General features: G+C 36.7%; 1 protein-coding gene and 1 pseudogene across 5 annotated transcripts in view; one reads left to right on the top strand and one right to left on the bottom strand.

The window, feature by feature from the left end:
- Positions 1-24222, top strand: part of ST7 (suppression of tumorigenicity 7) — a 281009-nt gene that overhangs the window by 31522 nt on the left and 225265 nt on the right. Inside the window, exon 1 of one of the 5 annotated variants that reach the window (XM_055420812.2) lies at positions 17237-19606. The exons of the other annotated variants lie outside the window; for them this stretch is intronic. Within the exon in view, the coding sequence (XP_055276787.1) occupies positions 19477-19606 (130 nt within the window). The 5' untranslated portion in view covers positions 17237-19476. Of the gene's footprint in view, positions 1-17236; positions 19607-24222 lie in introns of those variants that run through there. 5 annotated transcript variants of the gene reach the window in all.
- LOC129552880 (U6 spliceosomal RNA) lies at positions 11039-11138 on the bottom strand (annotated as a pseudogene).

Below are 24222 nucleotides of genomic sequence, written 5' to 3'. Positions count from 1 at the left end.
CGACTGAGCGACTGAACTGAACTGAACTGAACTGAGTCATAGTTAGCTAGTGGCTACTATGTTGGATAGGAGGGCTTCAGAGGTAACTTTAATATTAGTATTTTCATAAGTGACCAAGAAACAAAGTGACCTTTGGGACTTTTTCAAGCTGCATGTTAAACATTCTTTTAGGGCTTAGTTCTCTATCCAATATCATTTTCATTTGTATTTCCATTTAGTTCTGTAGCCTATCAAAATAATAAAGTTATTAAGAAAAGCTTATTCTGAGCTTTGTGCAACTTCAAATTTAAGATGGTAGGGAAATACAGTATTAAGGTTGGGAGGGCAGTGCTATCCCACTAGCAGCCATGTAGAAATGTGTGTGTGGGCTTTGTGTTGTCACAGTGACTGGTCAAGGCTGGCCTTTAATGCCTGGGGCCAGGGATGTTAACTGTAGTGTTATCCTGCTTAAAATACCCATAGTGCCCTCACTGAGAAGTACTGTTGGATCTTTTTGATGGTAAGAGTTATATTACAATTGAGAAATCCTAGTGTCCAAAGGCTTATCTCTTCTCTGAAAAATTCAGATAATTTTTCTCTTAAAAATTTGGAAGACATTCTCTAAAGTTTCTGGCTATGAGATTTTTTTCTCTTCTGTAGCCTATTGTGTAGGTGTTGTGAATCTAGGAGTTCTTTTCAGCACCAACCAATTAATAGAACATTTAGATGTTGATGTTGGAAAACACTGAAGAACCTTTTTGTCACTTGCTTAGCGCAGAAGCAGTGAAACTGGAACCTTATCCAGTGTGCATAAAAATCCACAGGGCGGATTGAAAAAACTGCTCTGCTGCAAATGAATGGAAGCAACAGGAGGTCTGGTCAGTGTCAACTGAGTCCTCACCCAAACAGCGCACCCCACTCTGCTTTAAAAGACCTGTCAGTCACACTACTTGTAGTAGTATGTGGAGACATGCATGTATTTACAGAATATATTTCCAGATTTAAAGGCCACTTTCTTCCTGTAAGAACAAAGTAGAAAACTTCCAATGCTAAGTGCAGTTGAATGGTTTTACTGCTGTTTTCTGTTATGGTCCCTGGAGCTCAGGTGTCTGTTTTCCTGGGAAGGAACCTTTCACTTGATAGCTGGAAAGAGAGGCTTTTAATATCAGTGTGAGTTACAGAAAGGACTAGTGGTTAGTAAAGGTGATAAAATTGAAGGGATCAGGAAATGATGCCTTCAGAAGCAATCCATGTAGGCTATTAACAGAGCCTACGCTGATTGCAGCCATGAAATTAAAAGACGCTTGCTCCTTGGAAGGAAAGTTATGACCAACCTAGATAGTATATTAAAAAGCAGAGACATTACTTTGCCAACCAAGGTCCGTCTAGTCAAGGCTATAGTTTTTCCTGTGGTCATGTATGGATGTGAGAGTTGGACTGTGAAGAAAGCTGATTGCCGAAGAATCGATGCTTTTGAACTGTGGTGTTGGAGAAGACTCTTGAGAGTCCCTTATACTGCAAGGAGATCCAACCAGTCCATTCTAAAGGAGATCAATCCTGGATGTTCATTAGAGGGACTGATGCTAAAGCTGAAACTGCAATACTTTGGCCACCTCATGCGGCGAGTTGACTCACTGGAAAAGACTCTGATGCTGGGAAAGGTTGGGGGCGGGAGGAGAAGGGGACGGCGGAGAATGAGATGGCTGGATGGCATCACCGACTCTGTGGACATGAGTTTGAGTGTACTCCGGGAGTTGGTGATGGACAGGGAGGCCTGGCGTGCTGTGATTCATGGGGTCGCGGAGAGTCGGACACGACTGAGCGACTGAACTGAACTGAACTGAACAAACCTTCAAGACTGTTTCTGGGGCAAGCTTGGGAAAAGGTGTGTCATATATAACTGTCATAGTAGCCAGAGACCATTTCTGATACATTCTTGTTTCTTGTGTTACATTGCTTTTTCCCCCCATTTCTTGTAACTATGGGTGGTAGATTCATAACTATATTACTGTCAGTTTGGGGGGTATATTGACTTTTCCTTATTTTTCCCCTCAGTGCCATAGAAATGGCAGAATCCTTGTCTTATTCTAGCAGAACATAATCTGATTTAATCATGCTTAAAGGCAAAATATCGGAGAAGGCAATGGCACCCCACTCCAGTACTCTTGCCTGGAAAATCCCATGGATGGAGAAGCCTGGTGGGCTGCAGTTCATGGGGTCACACAGAGTCAGACATGACTGAAGCGACTTAGCAGCAGCAGCAAAGGCAAAATATAATTAAAAACATATGGAAACCTGAAAAGATGTCATGTTTTATAAACATACTTTCTTAAATATTGAAGTTGCACTAAGTAATTTTTGCTGAAGGTCAACAAGAAAGAATATTTTTGGGAGGAGATTTCAAAGTTCTAATGCAATATTGTTGTTTTTATACAGTATTTGGTTATGCTTACAAGCTTCTTAATTACCTTCAGTTGATAAGCATTATTAATGCAGCCTATTTCAAACTGATTAGGTACATAGAATTTCTGCTATTTTCCTAAGGGTTGCAGTCTGTGTGTGTGTGTGTGTGTTAAAGGTAGAATCCCTTCAATGAAAAAATTATGCAAATCAATAATAACAAAATCCTACTCTTTTTTCTACAATGGCAGATTAATTTACTGAATTAGTTTTTTTAGAATGTGCTTTTAAAAATGTTTCTTTGGAAGGGGTTCTAAATGGGTTGGCTATCACTCATAAATTGCTGCTGTATTGATTCAAGACACATGGAGAGTGTCTTTGCAGGGTGACTACAATCTTTAGAGACCTCACTTTCATTTTCAGTGGTTTTTGCAAATTTAAGGTGAGGGTCTCTCAAAATGATATACATCATTATGTATTTGTCTGTTTTTAAAATTGAGAAAATTGACTTTTATGGTATCCTATTTTAAATAATGTTTAGGTTCTTTGTTCTCAAACTTTCTTAACATTCATGTGGATGAATGTTGAATAGTATGCATCGTATTTCTTTGACAGAATAGCGTGATTCGGGTGGAAAATGGTTATATTGGATATATAGTAAGAAAATTATTTAATTAAGGAGAGAAAAACCCAGTGTCCTGAAAATAATCTCTTGGACAGTGATAATCAGAGATCTAGGGAGATAGTTAAAGGATTATTTGACCTTGTTTTTGTATTATCCATTTGGCTCAGAATTTTACCATTTTGTCATGTTGTCCATGTTCCCTGAAGAGAAACGATGAAATATTCAACTTATTGAATCTCTTAATTCAGAAATATGTTGAAAAGAAATGAACAGTGTATAGACATTCTTAAAACTCTGGTAAGAGTTAGAGCTTTTGATTGGGCCTTTTTTATGCCCTTTAAAAGAGTCTATTATGATTTTATAGCAAGATGGAGACGATGACTGTGATAATATATGACAGCTTCTATCATAGTGTTTCAATGTCTCTGATACACATACTAAAGAACTCAATAAATGTAAGTTGTTGTCTTGTTTTTTCTTTCTTTTGTTGAAATGTAAAACAATCATATTTTTGGACAATATTATATAATTTCTAAAGTTATATTTTTTGTCACAATTCAGACAAATACATTTGTATTCTGCCAAAAAAAGGGAAAAAAGCCTCAGTCCTCAGACATTAACTCAAAATTCAAAAGTAGCATGCCTCCTTAGTAGTTCAGTTCAGTTCAGTTGCTCAGTCGTGTCCGACTCTCGGTGACCCCATGAATCACAGCACGCCAGGCCTCCCTGTCCATCACCAACTCCCGGAGTTCACTCAAACTCATGTCCACAGAGTTGGTGATGCCATCCAGCCATCTCATTCTCTGTCGTCCCCTTCTCCTCCCGCCCCAAACCTTTCCCAGCATCAGAGTCTTTTCCAGTGAGTCAACTCGTCGCATGAGGTGGCCAAAGTATTGGAGTTTCAGCTTTAGCATCAGTCCTTCCAATGAACACCCAGGATTGATCTCCTTTAGAATGGATGCTTCCCCCTAATTCTTTGAGTGGGTTTGGAGGACTGTGTAACCAAGTCCTGCTCTGTGCTCAGGGAGAAAAATGTAGAAGTAATAATTGCACTGTCTCCCAAATGACCTAAATAATCTATTCACCTTTAAGAAATCTGTCTTTGAATAGGCATTGATTCTAGTTGATGAGTATCTGAAAATAGACTTTTGATTATAGAAATAAAACATTTTTCTTTTTTATGCATTTGGAGAAGGAAATGGCAACCCACTCCAGTGTTCTTGCCTGGAGAATCCCAGGGACGGGGGAGCCTGGTGGGCTGCCGTCTATGGGGTCGCACAGAGTCGGACACGACTGAAGCGACTTAGCAGCAGTAGCAGCAGCGTGCTTATGTTTATGTCTGGTATTAAAAACTGTCTATGAGCCTGTATTTTTATCTTGTAATGCTTTAGCAATAAGTGCTTTACAGTAACTTAAAAAGAGTACTTGATTTTTAGAAATGTGTAAGTTAGTATAAATAATTAAAAATATGACATTTTTCATGAACTATTTTGAATAGAAGAAAACATTTATGATACTTTATATTTCTATGAAGACACAATTTAAGTATAATTAGGAATATTTTAGGTAAGTAGTTGTGGGAACCTAATATATTTTTGGGCTTCCTTGGTGGCTCAGAGGTTAAAGCATCTGCCTCCAATGCTGGAGACCCGGGTTCGATCCCTGGGTCGGGAAGATCACCTGGAGAAGGAAACGGTAACCCACTCCAGTATTCTTGCCTGGAGAATCCCATGGACGGAGAAGCCTGGTAGGCTACAGTCCACGGGGTCGCAAAGAGTCGGACACGACTGAGCGACGGAACGGAATATATTTTTAATTTCCTCAGATATTTTTGAAACATGGCTATGTTTAAGTGTTTTGCTATGGTATAATGCCTGGAATTCAATGACACTTGTATTTTGTTCATTGTTATACCATCTATCCTCAGTATATATATTTTTTAAAGAAACATACACACATTCCTAGAGTCTAGATTCTCAATGAAATGCCACCACACAGTTCTGCTGAATCTAATTTCAGTGAAGCAGTAGGTGTTTGTTGATACACTATAATATTGACAAAATAGCTTGAACTTTCTCCCATTTTGTTTGATCACTATTATTCATTATGATGGCAGATGTTTATGTTAGTAATTTTTATTCTATAAATATAAAATGTAATATTATTTTAACGTTGTACAGAATGGAAAATCTAAAATCTGTTGATTCTAAGTCTAGTCTCAGTTTTCCATCTACTTTACCTTCAGTTATCTCCTGTGGTGATGAGTCATACATAGTCCTTGGTTCTCCTCTTTGTCTCTGCATTGGCTGTTATCATTAATATAAAAACATTTCCAGTTTTCATGATTAGTTATGTGTATCAAATTTTTGTGAAATGCTATAGAACATTACTGATAGATCCCATAAGATTCAGTTCGTTCTTTGCATATTATATTTCCTGCCTAAGTGCTGATGGGCTGTGGAAACAGTGACTAACATGAAGCACTGTTTTAAGATACAGTATGCTGAATTCCCAGACATAAATTTAAAAATAAATTATATTCATGAAAAGTATGTAAGGCATGTTTCTGCTAAAAAAAAGGTCCTGGGGAAAAAATCTGAGTTGAATCAAGGAGATGGAGTACCAAGTAAAGAATGATTCAAAGGACAGATAGATAGATATATATTTTTAATCTTTAGGCATTTAACATATTCAAAAAGCTGGTGTATGAACAAATGCATAGATCATAAATAGAAATGTTTCAGACATGTTTCCCAGGTGGCACTAGTGGTAAAGAACTCACCTGCCAATGTAGGAGACATAAGAGATGCAAATTTGATCCCTGGGTCCAGAAAATCCCTTGGAGGAGAGGGACTCCAGTACTCTTGCCTGGAGAATCCCCATAGGCAGAGCCTGATGGACTCATAGGGTCGCAAACAGTCAGACACGACTGAAGCAACTTAGCATGCAAGCATACACGATTAATTTAATTAGTAATAATAAATAAAGGACTTTCTTGGTGATGCAGTGGTTCAAAAACTCTGCTTTCCCAATGCAGGGGACACAGGTTTAATCCCTAGTCAGGTAACTAAGATCTTGCATGCTGCACAGCCTGGCCATTAAAAAAAAAGAAAAAAGAATACTAATTCCTGACATTTTACCATTTATAGAATGGTCTCACATATGAAATATGGATAATAGATTGCTGAGAGGCACATACACTTCATATCTGAGAAAATTTGAGGTACATTGTTGCCTAAAAAGTAGAATTCAAAATTGGATCTTGCTCTAATTCCAAGTAATTTTTCCAACTCATGTCTTTTTCATAGTTGATTTATATCAGAGTTGATGCTATTTATAGCAGCATCCAATAAAATAAGGACAGTGCCTTTTTAAAGGACAGTGTCCATATTTGGGCTTCTCTAGTGGCTCAGAGGGTAAAGAATCCATCTGCAATGCAGGAGACCTGGGTTCAATCCCTGGGTTGGGAAGATCCCCTGGAGGAGGGCATGGCAACCCACTCCAGTATTCTTGCCTGTAGAATTCCCATGGACAGAGGAGCCTTGGGTTGTAAAGAGTTGGACGTGACTGAGCAACTAAGCACAGCACAGTCCATATTTTATGGATTGCAGCCATGAAATTAAAAGACACTTACTCCTTGGAAGAAAAGTTATGACCAACCTAGATAGTATATTAAAAAGCAGAGACATTACTTTGCCAACCAAGGTCCGTCTAGTCAAGGCTATGGTTTTTCCCGTGGTCATGTATGAATGTGAGAGTTGGACTGTGAAGAAAGCTGATCGCCGAAGAATTGATGCTTTTGAACTGTGGTGTTGGAGAAGACTCTTGAGAGTCCCTTGGACTGCAAGGAGATCCAACCAGTCCATTCTAAAGGAGATCAATCCTGGGTGTTCATTGGAAGGACTGATGCTAAAACTGAAACTGCAATACTTTGGCCACCTCATGCGACGAGTTGACTCACTGGAAAAGACTCTGATGCTGGGAAAAGTTGGGGGCTGGAGGAGAAGGGGACGACCGAGAATGAGATGGCTGGATGGCATCACCAACTCGATGGACATGAGTTTGAGTGAACTCCGGGAGTTGGTGATGGACAGGGAGGCCTGGCGTGCTGTGATTCATGGGGTCGCGGAGAGTCGGACACGACTGAGCAACTGAACTGAACTGAACTGAACTGAAAGTTTTCAAAGGAGAAAAGTTGTTACAAGTCTGTCATCCTTTTATTTACATCTTTTAAAGTTTCAGAGTGGACTCATTCCTTTCCTATTTTTTTGTCCTTGTTTTAGGGATGCTGCCACCAGTTGGTAGCAGTGTAATATAATTATATATTCTGAATGCTGTGTAAATTTACTGAGATTCAAGGAGTTGCTGTTTATTCAAGTTTGTCCACTTATTCACTCAAGTGGACATTGAGCATTGCTAGGCACAGGAGTTAAGAATGAAATTTTTATTCTTTATATGCTGTTTCATTCAAATTTAAAATTTAAACAAATTTTGAATAAATTCCATTTAAAGTATTTCCCTCCAAATTTAATAATACAAATATATTTATTTTCACCAATCCTTTATCATCCTTTTAGTCAGCCATTCTGATTTTAATTATATGTATAGTTCCTGCATTTAATCTTAATGTATTTCAACTAGATGAATATAGTTTCATGTGCTTATATATATTTTTTTTCAGATTATTTTCCCTTATAGGTTATTACAAAACATTGAATATAGCTCCCTGTGCTATCCAGTAGATTCTTTTGTTTATTTTATATATGATAGTATATCTGTTACTCCCAAACTCCTAATTTATCCCTTTCACCCTTTTCCCTTTGGTAACCATAAGTTTGTTATCTATGTCTGTTTTGTAAATAAATTCACTTGTATCATTTTTTAGGATTCCACATATAAGTAATATCATATAATGTTTACCTTTTTCTGTCTGACTTCACTTAATCTGATAATCTCTAGGTCCATCCATGTTGCTGCAATGGCATTATTTCATCCCTTTTTATGGCTGAGTAATAGTCATATAGATAGATAGATCTCACATCTTCTTTATTTATTCATCTGCTGATGGGCATTTAGGTTGCTTCCACATCTTGGCTATCGTGTATAGTGTATTGTAAACATGGGGGTACATGTATCTTTTCAAATTATAGTTTTCTCCAGATATATGCCCAGAAGTGGGATTGCTGGATCATATGGTAACTCTATTTTAAGTTTTTTAAGGAACCTCTGTGTTGTTCTCCACAGTAACTGCACCAGGTTACATTCCCACCAAGAGTGTAGGAGAGTTCCTTTCTCTCCACACCCTCTCCAGAATTTATTTTTTGTAGACTTTTAATGATGACCATTATGACTGGTATAAGGTGATACCTCATTATAGTTTTGGTTTGCCTTTCTGTAATAATTGATATTGAGCATCTTTTCATGTGCCTGTTCACCATCTGTATGTCTTCTTTGGAGAAATGTATGTTTAGGACTTCTGCTCATTTTTTCATTGGGTTATTTCTTTTGCTACTGAGCTATATAAGATGTTTGTAGATTTAAAAAATTAAACCCTTGTCAGTTGCATCATTTGCATATATTTTCTCCCGTTCTGTAGGTTTTCTTCATTTTGTTCATGATTTCCTGGGCTATGCAAAAACTTTTAAGTTTAATTAAGTCCCATTCATATATTTTTGGTTTTGTTTCCATAATTCTGCTGCTGCTGCTAAGTTGCTTCAGTCATGTCCGACTCTGTGTGACCCCATAGACGGCAGCCCATCAGGCTCCGCCATCCCTGGGATTCTCCAGGCAAGAACACTGGAGTGGGCTGCCATTTCCTTCTCCAGTGTATGAAAGTGAAAAGTGAAAGTGAAGTAGCTCAGTCGTATCTGACTCTTTGCGACCCCATGGACTGCAGCCTACCAGGCTCCTCCATCCATGGGATTTTCCAGGCAAGAGTACTGGAGTGGCTTGCCATTGCCTTCTCCATAATTCTAGGAGACAGATAAAAAAAAATCTTGCTGTGATTTATGTCAAAGAGTGTTCTGCTTATGTTTTATTCTAGGAGTTTTAGAATAACCATTCTTACATTTAGGTCTGTAATTAATTTTGAGTTTATTTTTGTATATGGTATTAAAGAGTGTTTTACTTTCATTCTTTTACACATAGCTTTCCAGTTTTCCTAGCACCACTTATTGAAGAGACTGTCTTTTCTCCATTGTATATTCTTGCCTCCTTTGTTATTTATTAATTGGTCATAAGTGCATGGGTTTATATCTAAGCTTTCTATCTTGTTCCATTGATCTATGTGTCTGTTTTGTGTATGTGTTTGTGCTGGTACTATACTGTTTTGATTGCTGTAGCTTTGAGTATAATCTGAAGTCAGAGAGTGTGGTTTCTCCAGCTCTGTTCTTTATCAAGATTATTTTGGCTGTTTGGAGTGTTTTGTGTTTTTGTGTTTCTATGGTTGGGCTTCCCTGGTGGCTGAGAGGTTAAAGGGTCTGCCTGCAATGCAGGAGATCTGGGTTTGATACCTGGGTGAGGGAGATCCCCTGGAGAAGGAAATGGCAACCCACTCCAGTATTCTTGCCTGGAGAATCCCATGGATGGAGGATGTGTTTCTATACAAGTTGAAAATTTTTTTGTTCTACTTTGTGAAAATTGCCACTGATAGTTTAATAAGGATTGTTTTGAATCTATAGATTGCCTTGGATAGTATGGTCATTTTAACATATTGGTTCTACCAGTACAAGATATACATGGTATATCTTTCCATCTGCTTGTGTCATCTTAAGTTTCTTTCCTCAGCATCTTACAGTTTTCTGAGATCTCTTGCCTTCTTGCTTAAGTTTATTTCTAGATACTTTATTCTTTTTGATGCCATGGTGAATGAGATTGTGCCCTTAAATTCTCTTTCTGATAATCGTTAGCATATGGAAACATAGCAGATTTCTGTGTATTAGTTTTGTATCCTGCAGCTTTCCCAAATTCATTGATAAGCTCTAGTAGTTTTCTTGTGGCATCTTTAGGGTTTTCTTATATGTAGTATCATGTCATATGCAAACAGTGAGTTTTACTTCTTCCTTTCCAATTGGGATTCCTTTTATTTCTTTTTCTGATTGTGCTGGTTAGGACTTCCAATACTATGTTGAATTAAAGTCCTGAGAATGGAATCCTTGTCTTGTTCCTGATCTTAGAGGAAATGCTTTCAGCTTTTCACCATTGAGTGTGTTAGCTGTGGCTTTGTCCTGTATGGCCTTTATTATTTGAGGTATGTTCCCTCTTTGCCCACTTTTTGGAGTTTTTTAAGTCATAAATAGATGTTGAATTTTATCAAAAGCTTTTTCTGCCCCTATTCAGAAGATCATTTGTTTTTTATTCTTCAGTTTGTTAATATGGTGTATCACATTGTTAAACCATATCAAATCAATCACGTTGATTGATTCGTGGATATTGAAAAATCCTTATATCTGTGGGATAAATGTGATAAACTTGATCATGATGTATGATCCATTTACTGTATTGTTGGATTCAGTTTGCTAGTATATTGTTGAGGATTTTTACCTCTGTGTTCATCAGTGATATTGGCCTGTAATTTTTTTTTATCTTGTAATAACTATAATGGACGAGAATCTGAAAAAGAATATATGTATGTTAAAAACCAAATCACTTTGGTGTACACCTGAAGTTCCCAAAACATTGTAAATCAACTATACTTCAATTAAAAAAAGACTTTTAATTTTAATTAGGTCCCATTTGTTTGTTTTTGCTTTTATTTCCAATATTCTGGGAGGTGGGTCATAGAGGATTCTGCTGTGGTTTATGTTGGAGAGTGTTTTGCCTATGTTTTCCTCTAGGAGTTTAATAGTTTCTGGTCTTATGTTTAGATCTTTAATCCATTTTGAGTTTATTTTTGTGTATGGTGTTAGAAATTCTAGTTTCATTCTTTTACAAGTGGTTGACCAGTTTTCCCAGCACTACTTGTTAAAGAGATTGTCTTTTCTCCATTGAATATTGCCTCCTTTGTCAAAGATAAGGTGTCCGTAGGTGCGTGGAAAAAGTATGGAATGCTTCACGAATTTGCATGTCATCCTTGTGCAGGGGCAATGCTAATCTTCGCTGTATTGTTCCAGTTTTAGTATATGTGCTTCTGCACAACAAAGGAAACTATAAGCTAGGTGAAAAGACAGGCTTCAGAATGAGAAAAAATAATAGCAAACGAAGCAATGGACAAAGAATTAATCTCAAAAATATACAAGCAACTCCTGCAGCTCAATTCCAGAAAAATAAAAGACCCAATCAAAAAGTGGGCCAAAGAACTAAACAGACATTTCTCCAAAGAAGACATACAGATGGCTAACAAACACATGAAAAGATGCTCAACGTGCTCATTATCAGAGAAATAAATGCAAATCAAAACCACAATGAGATACCATTTCACACCAGTCAGAATGGCTGCTATCCAAAAGTCTACAAGTAATAAATGCTGGAGAGGGTGTGGAGAAAAGGGAACCCTCTTACACTGTTGGTGGGAATGCAAACTAGTACAGCCACTATGGAGAACATTGTGGAGATTCCTTAAAAAACTGGACATAGAACTGCCATATGACCCAGCAATCCCACTGCTGGGCATACACACCGAGGAAACCAGAATCAAAAGAGTCATGTGTACCCCAGTGTTTGTTGCAGCACTGTTTATAATACCCAGGACATGGAAGTAATCTAGATGTCCATCAGCATATAAATGGATAAGAAAGCTGTGGTACATATACACAATGGAATATTACTCAGCCATTAAAAAGAATACATTTGAATCAGTTCTAATAAGTGGATGAAACTGGAGCCTATTATACAGAGTGAAGTAAGCCAGAAGGAAAAATACCAATACAGTATACTAACGCATATATATGGAATTTAGAAAGAAGGTAACAATAACCCTGTATGCGAGACAGCAAAAGAGACACAGATGTATTGAACAGTCTTTTGGACTCTGTGGGAGAGGGCGAAGGCGGGATGATATGGGAGAATGGTATTGAAACATGTATAGTGTCATATGTGAAATGAATCGCCAGTCCAGGTTCGATCCATGATACAGAATGCTCAGGACTGGTGCACTGGGATGACCCAGAGAGGGATGGGATGGGGAGGGAGGTGGGAGGGGGGTTCAGGATGGGGAACACATGTACACTCATGGTTGATTCAAGTCAATGTACGGCAAAACCAATACAATATTGTAAAGTAAAATAAATTAATTTTAAAAAATTCAAAACAAATAAAGAAAAAGACTAATTGGACCTTTAACTGGTAGATTTTTACAGTTTTCAGGCTTTTAGGCTTACTTTACATATAAAAATGAAAATGATTTTTTCCCCCCTGGATTGAATGTTTTCCATGAACTCATTCTACTTTTGCAGCAGTGACAAATCATATAAAGTAGAAAGTGAAAATCTTCAGTAGTTATACTGCCAAAGGAATCCATCGTATGTGTTTTTTTTTCATTGTAGGCTTTTTTAAAATGTCTTAAATTTTATTTTATTTAAAAATTTACTGAAAATTTTAAATTGTGGAAAAATTTACATGATGTTAAATTTACCTTCTTGACTAGTTTTTAAGTGTACAGTTCAGTGGTGTGAAGTACATTCACATTATTATGTAACCAATCTTCAGAACTTTTTCTTATCTGACTGAAGTGCTATGTCCATTGCAATTCTTCTCTCCCCTCCTACCAGCCTCTGCAATGACCCTTCTACTTTATCTATGACTTTATCTACTATAGATATCCCTTGTAAGTGGAATGATGCAATAGTATGTCTTTCCATGACTGACTTATTTCACTTGTTAGATAATGTCCTCAAGATTCATCCATATTGTAGCATGTGTCAGAATTTCCTTCCTTTTTCTCACTGTATGCTTTAAAAAAAAAACAAAAAACCAAAGTATTAGCATATTATTCCTATTTTTTAAGCCTAACAACATACTGCAGGTATCTTCTCAAGAACATCAGTATTTATATACCATTGTGTATGTATCATTTCCATTGCTACCAAGAACGGTGTTCCTGTTCCACTGATAGGGAAAATAAGACTTGGAGGTGAGTGAGTACCTTTCAGTTTACAAGTAGCAATGGCAGGGACTAAATTCACTTTTGCTTGATTCTAGAGGCAGTTGAAGCATGGTTTGTATAGATAAAGGATGTGATTATTGTAGAAAAATGAAGCAGTTTTAAAGACAAATTTCTGTGGTAGCTAAAGGACCTGATGTGTGCTTTTGTTAATGGAACGTGGATTTTATAGTTGCAGCAGACACAAATATGTGTCTCTGGAAGCATCTTCCAAGTATTATACTGCGTTACATTTTCTCTTAAATCACTTATATCTGTGTTAAGAATGGGTACTTCTAAGGAGGCAGCAACTATGCTAATCAGAAGTGTATTTTCAGTGACCTTTCGAAAAGCCAGAAATAAAAGAGCAGAGAGAAAATTATCTGCTTCTTGTCTGTAGGATAATGAAAAGTGAAAATTGCTGAAACTCTCAGTGAGTTACACCAGATATTATAGTTAATGTACATCAGATATCATAATTATGTAATTACATAATTAATGTAAATAATGTAGCTCTAAAAATTTTAGAGCTAGAAAAGTACCCAAATAATTTAAACCTACTTGTTAATTTCATAAAAATGAGGTGCTGTTGTGAAATAGCTACCCAAAGTAGTTGAATTTGCACTTAGTCTTGAAATCTAAGTTTCTTATTTCTCAAGAATTCTCTTTCAGCTACTGTTGGTGAATTTTTCCATGCCAAACTAGCTGTTATTTGTATTTTATATTCTGAGTGTACTTTGTACAAAGTTTCCTGACTTATAGTATAATTGAGGTGATTTGGAGATCTTAATGATTTCCATTTTTATATAATTTTTGAGGGCTATAGACGAACGTGGGTTGGAAATGTTCTTGTTACACTGTGAAAGTAGTTCACTTCTTACAAGTTAATTCAGCATTTATCACTAATTCTAACTTGCTGGACAGTGAACATGTAGTGTGGACTGTCAAGACTAGGTGTCGCTTATATCATTAAAGTGCAGGGAATTGGAATAGAAGTTTTCTTGAATTTCCCACCCTGATCCATCAAGCTGTTGTTGACGAAATCCATTACCTTTGTGAATTTTGTTAATGACAGAGACCTAACTGAAAATCAGTTCTTTCAAAGCAAGGTCAAATTTACGATAGTAAAAATTATAGAACAGGGCTGGCAGACTATAGTCCGAGGGCCACCTATTTCTTCAAGCTAACAGTATTTTAAAAAAATATTTTAAGTGGTTAAAAAACAAAAGAAGAAAAATATTTCATGATACATAAAAATTATAAAAAATTTAGTTCCAGTCTGTAAATAAAGTTTTATTGGAACACACTACATATACCCGTTTGTTTATGTGTTGTTTATGATTACTTCTGCACTAAAATGGCAGAATTGAGTAGCTGTGAGAGACTGGACAGTCCCATGGAATCTAAAATATTTACTGTTTGGTTCTTTGTAGAAAGAGTGCTGGCCCCTGTTAAAACATCAAGGTTAGTTTATGTTTTGGAGTACATTTGGAAATTTGTGACTTTCTTTGCTTACCAAATACTACAGCTGAATACTGCTACATTTCTTGAAGGATTCTCCACTGTTTTTTTTTTGTCTCTGGGACAACCCACAATAATCCATTCATGACTATTTTTCATGACTTCCTTTGCTTATTTTCCAGTGGTTCCTTTTGCCAGCCAGGTGAACAGACTGAAACCACACAGGTCTGTGGTTTTGCTAAAAAAGTTTTCTACAGAAGGATGTGTTTGGCTTGGGTACCTCTCTGTTTGTTGTAGAAATCTGGATTTGCTTGTGATCTTTCCACTAGAGCTTTGATTCAAGCATATATAAAATGACCCTCACTTTCAAAGTATAAAATGAACAAATGCATTTATTCTTAGATCCATATTAATGGGAAGAAGATCTTACTCTTTCATGTTTTACCAGCCATTTTTTTTTTCACCCTGCATTTCCTACCCCCCTTAACAGGCATTTTATTAATGTTAGTTATGTTTCTCATGACTCTTAACTCTATGTCAGGTTAGTTGATGGATTTCTCACTGGTTAACTTTAAACATTTAAACTGATGTCTCTTTTTACAATACTGTTCTGACAGAATAAAAACATCAATGGCATTCCACCTCTTATAAAAGTTATTTTCCTCCTCTCTCCAGCTGTGGTTACTTGATATCACTTTTTTTGGAGCTCATGAAAGCAGAGAGTGACCCTCCTACTTCATAAGAGGTCTGAGTTTTGCAGCTACTGAGAGCTTTGGATCCTGCCACCGTTGACCTTATTCTTTTCAAATATAGCAGAGAAGTTGTCTATCTGGAAATAATCCCTATCTCAGGGTTTGGAGTTGGGTAAAGTAGATGTTCTGTCAGGTTTCACCTTGCCTTTGGTCATAATTGTGCTTTTGTGGTTGGTGAGGATGATTGTTAACTTTCTTGAAGAATACATAGCACTAGTCTTGGTCCACGGTATTGAGTTGAACAGTTCCTGTCCTGTTTTGTGGAGTCTTCTCATATATGGAAGGGATCATGCGATAATCATGCAGACCTGTAAGCAATGAAGGATGACAACATGAAAAGGAAATACTGAGGCTGATGCAGGCTGGAGTGTGCTGGTAGGAAGCATGGATAAGCAGTGACTTCTTAGGTAACCTTTGTTCTCCCTTAGAGTAAATGGAAATTGGAATGAGGCATACCATTAAGGCATTTTCACTTAAGTGACTTGTTGGTGAGGAGGATGAGAATAGAGACAGGAGGGAAAACCCTTTCTTTTCATTTCTGGAATAACAGAGTGAGCATTAATAATCCAGCCCTGGGCATGGGGTTTTAAAATGTGTGATAAAGTGAGTTATTCTATCGGTTGGAAATATGATGTAAGATATTATGGTACAATTATGGTAAATGGTATTTAGGTTTAAGAGGAAAGTGTAAAGTGGGAGCTCTGTTCATTCTCTTTCTCTAAGGAGGCGAAGGACTATGGGCTCACATAGAAGGAACTACTCCAGATAGGAAAGCCATGACGAGGAAAACGAGGAGATCTGTGTTTCAACCCTGAGCTGTTATCTGTAGAAAACTTGCTATCCCTGTTCAGTCTGTCTCAGTCGTGTTTTGGAAGGTGGGGGTCACGTTCAGAAGCTTTATTGCTGGTACCCAGACCTTGTTATTCTAAGAGGTATGATCCACCAGACCATGAACTCACCCATAAGGAGGGCCTCCAACCAGTTGTTTCTATTGTGTTTCGGGAATGTTTCTATTTGTCTGCTTACCCCGATGCTGAGTTACTAGGGCTTGTCTAGAGAGGAATAGCGTCTGAACGTTTGGAGAATTTAGACAGTCAATGTAAATGCACTAGATTTCGACAATACCTGCTGGGTTGCTGGTTTCCCACCCTTGAGTTGGGGCTATTCCCAACATCCTAGCACGATGGAGGAGAGGGTGATGTGGGCTGGAGGAAAAGGAAGAGCTCCCTGCTGGGAGTCACTTCAGTTTTCTCATCCAGCTATAATTGGCTTAAAGTAGAATCCTGTATCGTTAGAGTTGCACAGCGTTTTAGGAATCATTCAGTTCAACCTCCTCATTTTACCTATAAGGAAATAGGTGACACACATCTATAAGTATTCCAGAACTTTTCCAAACCAGAGAGGTAATGAGTAGCAGTGTTGATTCAACAGGTCTGGTTCAGTAATTTTACTTCTTCCAGCTTGGACCATGAAGGGACAGATTATAGCCCAAATCTGGGATGGGGTTTGGGGATGCAGTGTGGGCAACTCCTGAGTCAGGCAGTTGCACTTAGGACATTTGTTCCTTGGCTGTAGACTGGGAACAGATGACTTGCAAAGAACCTGTGACTCCCGTGACTTGTAAGTATGTTTTGGGGAGGACTGTGATGTAATTGTTTCTGTGTCTGAGGGGTGCATCTAGGCATACTAGTGAGTCTTCTGTGCTGAGGGTGAGATGAGGCTAGAGAAGACTCTTGGGGAGGAAGGCAGGGGGATCTAGCTGAAGGTGCTGTCCTCCTGAGTAAGCTTTGAAGTTACAGTCAGAGGAAACTGCTCAGCCTCTTTGGAGGCCAGATAAGTTGTATCTTCTGTGACATTTGGAAACTGAAAAGTAGAGAGGGGAAGGAGGGACTTAGTGGTTGCTGGGAGAGTGGGGTAGTACACAGTACAAATCCTTTTACGGTTATAACTTTATGCACTTGAGTACTTATTTCTGCTTAACTGGCTAGTGCAACTCTCATTTTAAGCTATCACAATGACTTTAGACATTATCCCTTTCATTCTGTTTATCTGTTTAATTTTTCTGTGTATTGGGATTGAACAGACTATAAAAAGAGTTTTTGTAAACTCTGAACTAAAATATTTGGCAAACTGCAGGACTGGTTTTATTGGAAAGAATGAACCTAGTTTTTGGAAATTATCTTTCTTGTTCTGCTTCCATTTATTGATCATTATCTGTGGAGGTGGTATGTGTAGTGGTTAAGCACAAGAAATCTAAGTGAGGCTACTTGGCTTGAATCCCAGCTTTGTTATGTATGGTGTGTGACCTCAGTCAAGTTACATACCCTCCACACCCCAGTTTCCTCACCTATAACATGAGGATAATACCTCACAGGGTTATCGTATGCGTTAAGTAAGTTATTAATGCGTGATTTAGAACAATGCTGGGACCACATTAAGTGCTGTTTACATACTAGCTGTTGCCACAAACCAGATGTTGATCTAGGCCCTTTGTCACTTAGTTGCAATCAGAGAGATTTAAAAACTTGCTTAAGGTCTTCCAGTTAAGGAATGACTTAAACCTTGTCTGTCTGGCACAAAGCCTGGCTCCTAACCACTCTGCTGGCTTTCTGAGGTGTGGTGAATCACTTAACTGTGGACTGTAGGTTTTAGAGCCATCTGTCCGTCTGTCTGTCTGCTACTTTCTCATCTGGATTTTTCATTATGTTCTTATTTGTGAATAAAATGCGTTTCCTTAAAATATCTGTGATTTAAGAGTTATAAAATAAAAAGGGTAAAAATAAAACAATTATTCTTAAAATAATGGTGTTCAAGTCCATGCTGACAGTACTAAGTTGTGAAACGCTTAAAACATCATTTCATGTGACATCTGATAATGGCTATCAGTATTTCCACATACTTGTAAGTTGTATGGAAATTAAGACAGATATTATTAGGAATTTTTAGCTTACAATTTTAAAACAATCATAATGTTTTAGCCATTTGCACATTTTAATTACCAGGAAAAAAGTATATCAAATTTTTATGGCTCATGGAAAGCTCCCGTCAGTACCCTAGATTGAGATAAAGAGAATTAAAGCCCCAGAAGTAAGACAGGGCTGCTTAGCAACCGTGACAGGTGAAGTTGATGGGAATTAACAGCTTTTGACTGTTAGCAGAATGGTGGTGTAGTGGGATCCGCTAATGGTAATGAAGCATCACCTAGATGGTTGAATGTAATGATGCTTTCTCATTCATTTCATAGAATTATAGATGATGTTGGGCTCAAAATGTTTAGATTTCTGTCCTATTTATACTTCTGATGTTATATTGAAAATTAGAATCATATTGTTTAGTATTGTCAACTTTGTAATTATCTTATGGAGAAACCTATTCCATGGAAAGAAAAGTAGCAAAATATCCCACTACTCCAATAAGACCACTCAAAACATCAATATGGGAGAGTATTACTGTATTTATAAACTGGAAATTATCCAACCATTCAGGTTGCTGGGAAAAAAAGACAGCTGATAAAAAATTTTTAAAAAATTTGTATCTTGTCTCTGGGCAAGGTCTAAAGAATTGTTGTGTCAAGATGAAGTAACCATTCTTAAGGTTTCTTTAGCCAGGACATATTCAAGATGAAAACAATTGGTAATGAAGGAAAAGATGGCTCAGTGCGTGTGGCAATGTGACATAAAAGATTACATCAGATACAATCTGTTACAGGGATGACCATATGTCCTTTTCATCTAATGTCTGTTTCAGGACTCAGACAAATGAGTTAAAGGTTTTAGATATGCTTTAAAGGATTGTTCTTTTATCACCTGTATTAGGTTTGTTTACAAATCAAATGTGTTTCAAATAGATCACATGTGCATACTATCAAAGGAATGAACATAATGACCAAAGACTATTTTTCCTAAAAATTTGCTTGCTGACTCCTTTCAGGTTATACTGCTTGGTAATGTTGAGTCCTAGGATGAAGTATATTTATGTTGAGTTCTTTTCCCTCAGAGAAAGAAGAAAATTTATTTTTTCCCTAGTTTTAAACTAATAATACAGGAATGAAATGGGAAGAGATTATACTTCTTTTCTAAGAAAGACTTTTCTAAGGATGACTTTAAAAAAACAGGCAAAGGAGAGCAGAGCCATGACCGTTGCAACTTGAATAGAGATAAGCAGAAGTGTGTGTGTGCTCGATGTCACATGGCAGGAGGCTGTCCCCAGAGCGGTTTGCCTGTCCAGGGAGCTGTTTCATTTTGAGTCTGATAGAGTTTTACTTTGGAAAATACCCAGTCCCTGCCTACTGCTTCTCTATGGATTATACAGGTAAAATTAAATTTAAAATATTTTCCAGCCATGTAGAATTACTTAAAATATACTATTTTGAATTATTTTAAAATTACATTGGTTGTGTTTGTAAATGAAGGTATGTTAAAAATTATTATGCATGAGTTTACTCCTGTTGTATGTATTACTTTGTTGTATACAAATCATGATTAATTTAACATACATATATACTTAAGGGAATTTGTCAGACATATGCTTGTTGTTTCTTGTATTTTAGTTTGAGCCATACTCAAACAGACTTAAAATAAATGGCAACTCATATTTAACTCACATTTCGACCCTCTGGTCAAGAAGCTTTAGAGTACCAACATCTGAGTTCAGACTGTGCCACAGAGAGAATAAAATATACACACAGTCTCCAGAGACTGTGGAACATTTTTGACATTGTGGTGGTGGTTTTGTACATGTGTGTGGCCCCATCTTTTAGATGGAGTTGACATAGTGAAGTGAATTGGAGAATTTCAGTTTTTATCCTAAATTTCTAAGTGTAACTAGCCTCTTCTTTTTTAAAACTGGTAACCTTGTTCTTAGTTTCTAGTTTCACTGAGTGGTAAGTTGGTACAAGAGTAAAGTTAAGGTTAAGTTAACCATGGGTGGTAGTTCTTGATGAGTAAGTAAGGGAATCCCTTAGATTGGATGGGGTGAAAGTGGGGTTAAAAGGTGAGGTGGCGATAGGAGATAAGGGCATGGATCTTTGCTCAAAATTTGTGCAACTAGTTCAAAATTATATTTCCCTAAATTTGAACTTTTGGGTTATGGTGACACTTTTCTGACATATTCCTTATAAACTAAGCAACAAAAACTTTAGAAAATTTTTCTACCAGGGCAGAGACCTATTTTCTGTACCCCGAATAATGACAAATCCTGGTGTGTATTTAAATTAAGCACTTACATGTTCTTTGTAAATGATCCCTTTTGCTTTATGGATAGATCTTTGACAAGATAGCTAATTATGTTGAAAATCAAATTATTGTGAAATTGTTAATAAAATGCAAATTTTAGGCACTTGCGATGTAAAGGACTTTTGTGGTGAATATTTTTTGAAGCTAAAACATTTAGAAGTAATTAATTATTCCAAATACCCAGATACATTTTTTTCTATAAATCCATATTTCCTATTTTAAAGTTCTTTAAAGCAAATACAATAATAGTAACTCTTCTCTCTCTCTGGATTTTGGAATTCTTTTCCTTTTTGACTTTAGTGTACCAGAATTTTGTGCCAGGACTCTGAAATAGAATCTACTTAGTTGTTAGAAGGCTTACATATATGTTAGTAGGCTCTATGTCTGTTTCTTTGTTGAAGCAGGAAGGAATACACTTTATAGACATAAAGAAATAAAATTTCTGAAGTCCTACCAGGGAGCTTCACTATACATATATTTTTAATTATAAATTTGTACAGTTTTTTCCCCAAAGGACAGAATCACTGATTTTTAAAATTTTTCTGTAGTTTATATATTGCCATTAAAACACTTCTCTGTTGTTTTTAAGTAATAACCCATACATGGTATTTTTTTTCATAGATGGTATTTTAAAAGACACACCACTTTAACATGCTAAATAAACATCAAGAGGAATACTAAGAAAATAAAATTTTAATGTGAGCAAAGGATACAGCTCTAGAGGATCTCCAGATATGACACTTTTAAAATTGCTGCATATACTCAAGAGAAAATGAGGTTTAAATTCTTACCAAAAAAATAGAGATAATTAAATTAATTAAATTAGTTGTCTGATGTGGTGGGAAGATATTTTGAGTGTTGTCTTCTATAGTGATTTTAAAAAATATTTCCATATTTGCAAAAATAAGTATACTTGGTATATTAAACTTTGATGAGAACAACATGTGTTTTCAGCTCATGGGAGAGTGAATTCTTTTGCATTCGAAAATAGAATTTATTTTGCTGTCAGCACAGTTCAGCACAACCACTTTTGTATTAATACTAATGACAGCATCACAGCACTAGAGGGGTTATCTTCCAATAGAAAATTGAGTCTTGATTATTTAAGGATAGATTTATTTTGTTTTTCTAGAAAGTTCTTTTCCCTGTGTAGTTTCCATGTTAGCCATGTGGTTTCCTCTCAGTTTTTCAGGTCTCTGTTGAAAAGTCATCTTTTTAGGATGACATTACTTGACAGTTTTACCTAAAATAACCCTCCCAATCAATCACTCCTCATCCTTTAATTCCTCTTATCTTTCTGTATAACATATACTGCCACTGAATACAATACATATTTGTTTGTCTGCCTCACCCTCTGGAATATAAGCTCCATAGAGGAAGGAGTTTGTTAATGGCTGTACCCTTAGAGTACAAGAACAGTAGGCTTTCAGGAAATAGTTGAGTCAATTTATGAATCAGGTTTCTTCTAAAAATTACTGTTGACTTACTTTAATATTATACTATTGTTTTTCTCACAACATTCTAGTTTAACAATAATTATTTTGACCACTAAATTATTTTGAATGTTGATCTCTTCTTTCATTACTAATTTTATCCTGAAATTAACAGTACTCACTTTACTAATAGAAGGACAGGGTGGGAGGCAGGCAAGGTCACAGGCAGGCATAATTGTACATAATTGATAATCCAAAGATCACTTTGGTTTTAGAGTATATTATGTGATTTTATGAAGGAGTGTGGAGGACATTAGTCAGTTTTATTCTTCCTTCATTTCCTTTCTTTACATTTTCCTTAGGTAGCATATTAAAATTTGTCTTCGTTCTCTGAGCTCATGCTAGCTGCCCAGAGGAGAGAATGGGAGCAAACTAAAATTTCAAAATCTGTATTTTCAAAGATAGGTCTTCAGCCATACGGATCCCAACCTTCCAGAGGTGTTTAGAAATACCTCTGACATCTGAAGGTTATAGAGACCTTAACAGGAATTAGAGGCTGTCATATGTGTCCAGTTTTGAGGCAAGTGAGACCTAATATTTTTTAACATACTGATCCTGCTATGCTGTGCTTAGTTGCTCAGTCGTGTCCAACTCTTTTCGACCCCATGGACTGTAGCCCACCAGGCTCCTCTGCCCATGGGGATTCTCCAAGCAACAATACTGGAGTGGGTTGCCATGCCCACCTCTAGGGGATCTTCCCAACCCAGGTATTGAATCCAGGTCTCCCACATTGGAGGCAGATTCTTTACCAACTGAGCCCTAGGGAAGCCTGATCCTGCTATAGTTATCTAAAAAGTAGATGTTTTGAAAAATAATGCAGCCTTTAACTTACTGTTAGAAGTCTGTGCTAAGAAATAAATATAGGCACTCAGAAAATGTATTTACATATGCATATAGACATCTTCACATATGAGCTGAAGAGAGGAGCTCCATCAATAAATTGGCAAGAAGTTGTTGTATATATTAGACTATGGAAAGTACATTTGTCACTCAGTATCTGCAGGGGATGGTTTCAGACTACCCCCAGCCCCAAATCTGTAGATGCTCAAATACCTTATATAAAAATTGTGTAGTGTTTGCATATAACCTACACACATCCCCTCTGCATATTTTGAATCATCTCAAGGTTACTTATAATACCTAATATGAGATAAATGCTATGTAAGTTGTAAGTACAATGTAAATGCAATGCAAATGCTAAGTCAAAAATAGCATTTTTGACACAACTGTAATATTTTTTCCTGAATATTTTGATCCATTGTTGGTTGAATCCACAGATGTGGAACTGGTTGATACGGAGGAATAACTATATCTGTTATCCACGGATCCTTTGCTTATTCTACTTTTCCTTTTGCCTTTCTTGTGGCCACATCCACCCCCTTTTGTGTGACTATTCATGTGCAACATCTGGTATACAATTTAAAACAGATCTCATGTAAGATAATATTCTGGTTTAAGCCCTTTTGAAGTGTATTGCCCTTTCCTACTTCCTACAGCTATATATATCAGCACCATTATTGATACAGGCATACCTAGTCTTCTTGAGCTTCCTTTTATTGCTCTTCGCAGAAATTGCATCTTTTTACAAATTGAAAGTTTTGGGGAACCCTGCACCAAGCAAGTCTGTCAGCACCATTTTTTCCAACAGATTTGGAAAAAATCTCTCTATCTCACATTTTGGTAATTCTCACAAACTTTTCATTTTTCATTTTCACAAACTTTCATCTCACAAATTTTTCAAACTTTTTCATTGTGACATTTGTTATGATGGTGACCTGTGATTAGTGATCTTTGATGTTATTACTGCAACTCACTGAAGGCTCAGGTGACGGTCAGCATTTTTTCGCAGTTAAAGTATTTTAAAGTGGACATTTTTTTAGACATAATGCTGTGGCACACTTAATAGACTATACAGTTTTAACATAACTTTTATATACACTGGAACACTGGAGAGTTGTGTGACTTGCTTTACTGTGTTGGTCTGGAACGGAGCCTACAGTATCTTTGAGGTAAAACTGTGTTCTCCACTGGTTGTTCACCTGGACTGCTTATTTTGGAAGGGATGCATTTTTCTTAATTTTTTTCAATTTTCTCTCATTTTTAATGTTTTTGGTGACCCTTTTCTTTTAAGAACTTTCTTCTCCATATTTTCTATTGATTTCTATTTTCCTTTTATTTTAGTTGAATTCTTAAAATATTA

This window comes from Moschus berezovskii, chromosome 3 (genome assembly GCF_049115385.1).
Source record: "Moschus berezovskii isolate FMDL1 chromosome 3, NW_MosBer_1.0, whole genome shotgun sequence".
In the NCBI taxonomy this organism is placed as follows: Eukaryota; Metazoa; Chordata; class Mammalia; order Artiodactyla; family Moschidae; genus Moschus; species Moschus berezovskii.
The sequence above is the reverse complement of the archived record's forward strand: the minus strand, read 5'-3'. Positions and strand labels throughout refer to the sequence as shown.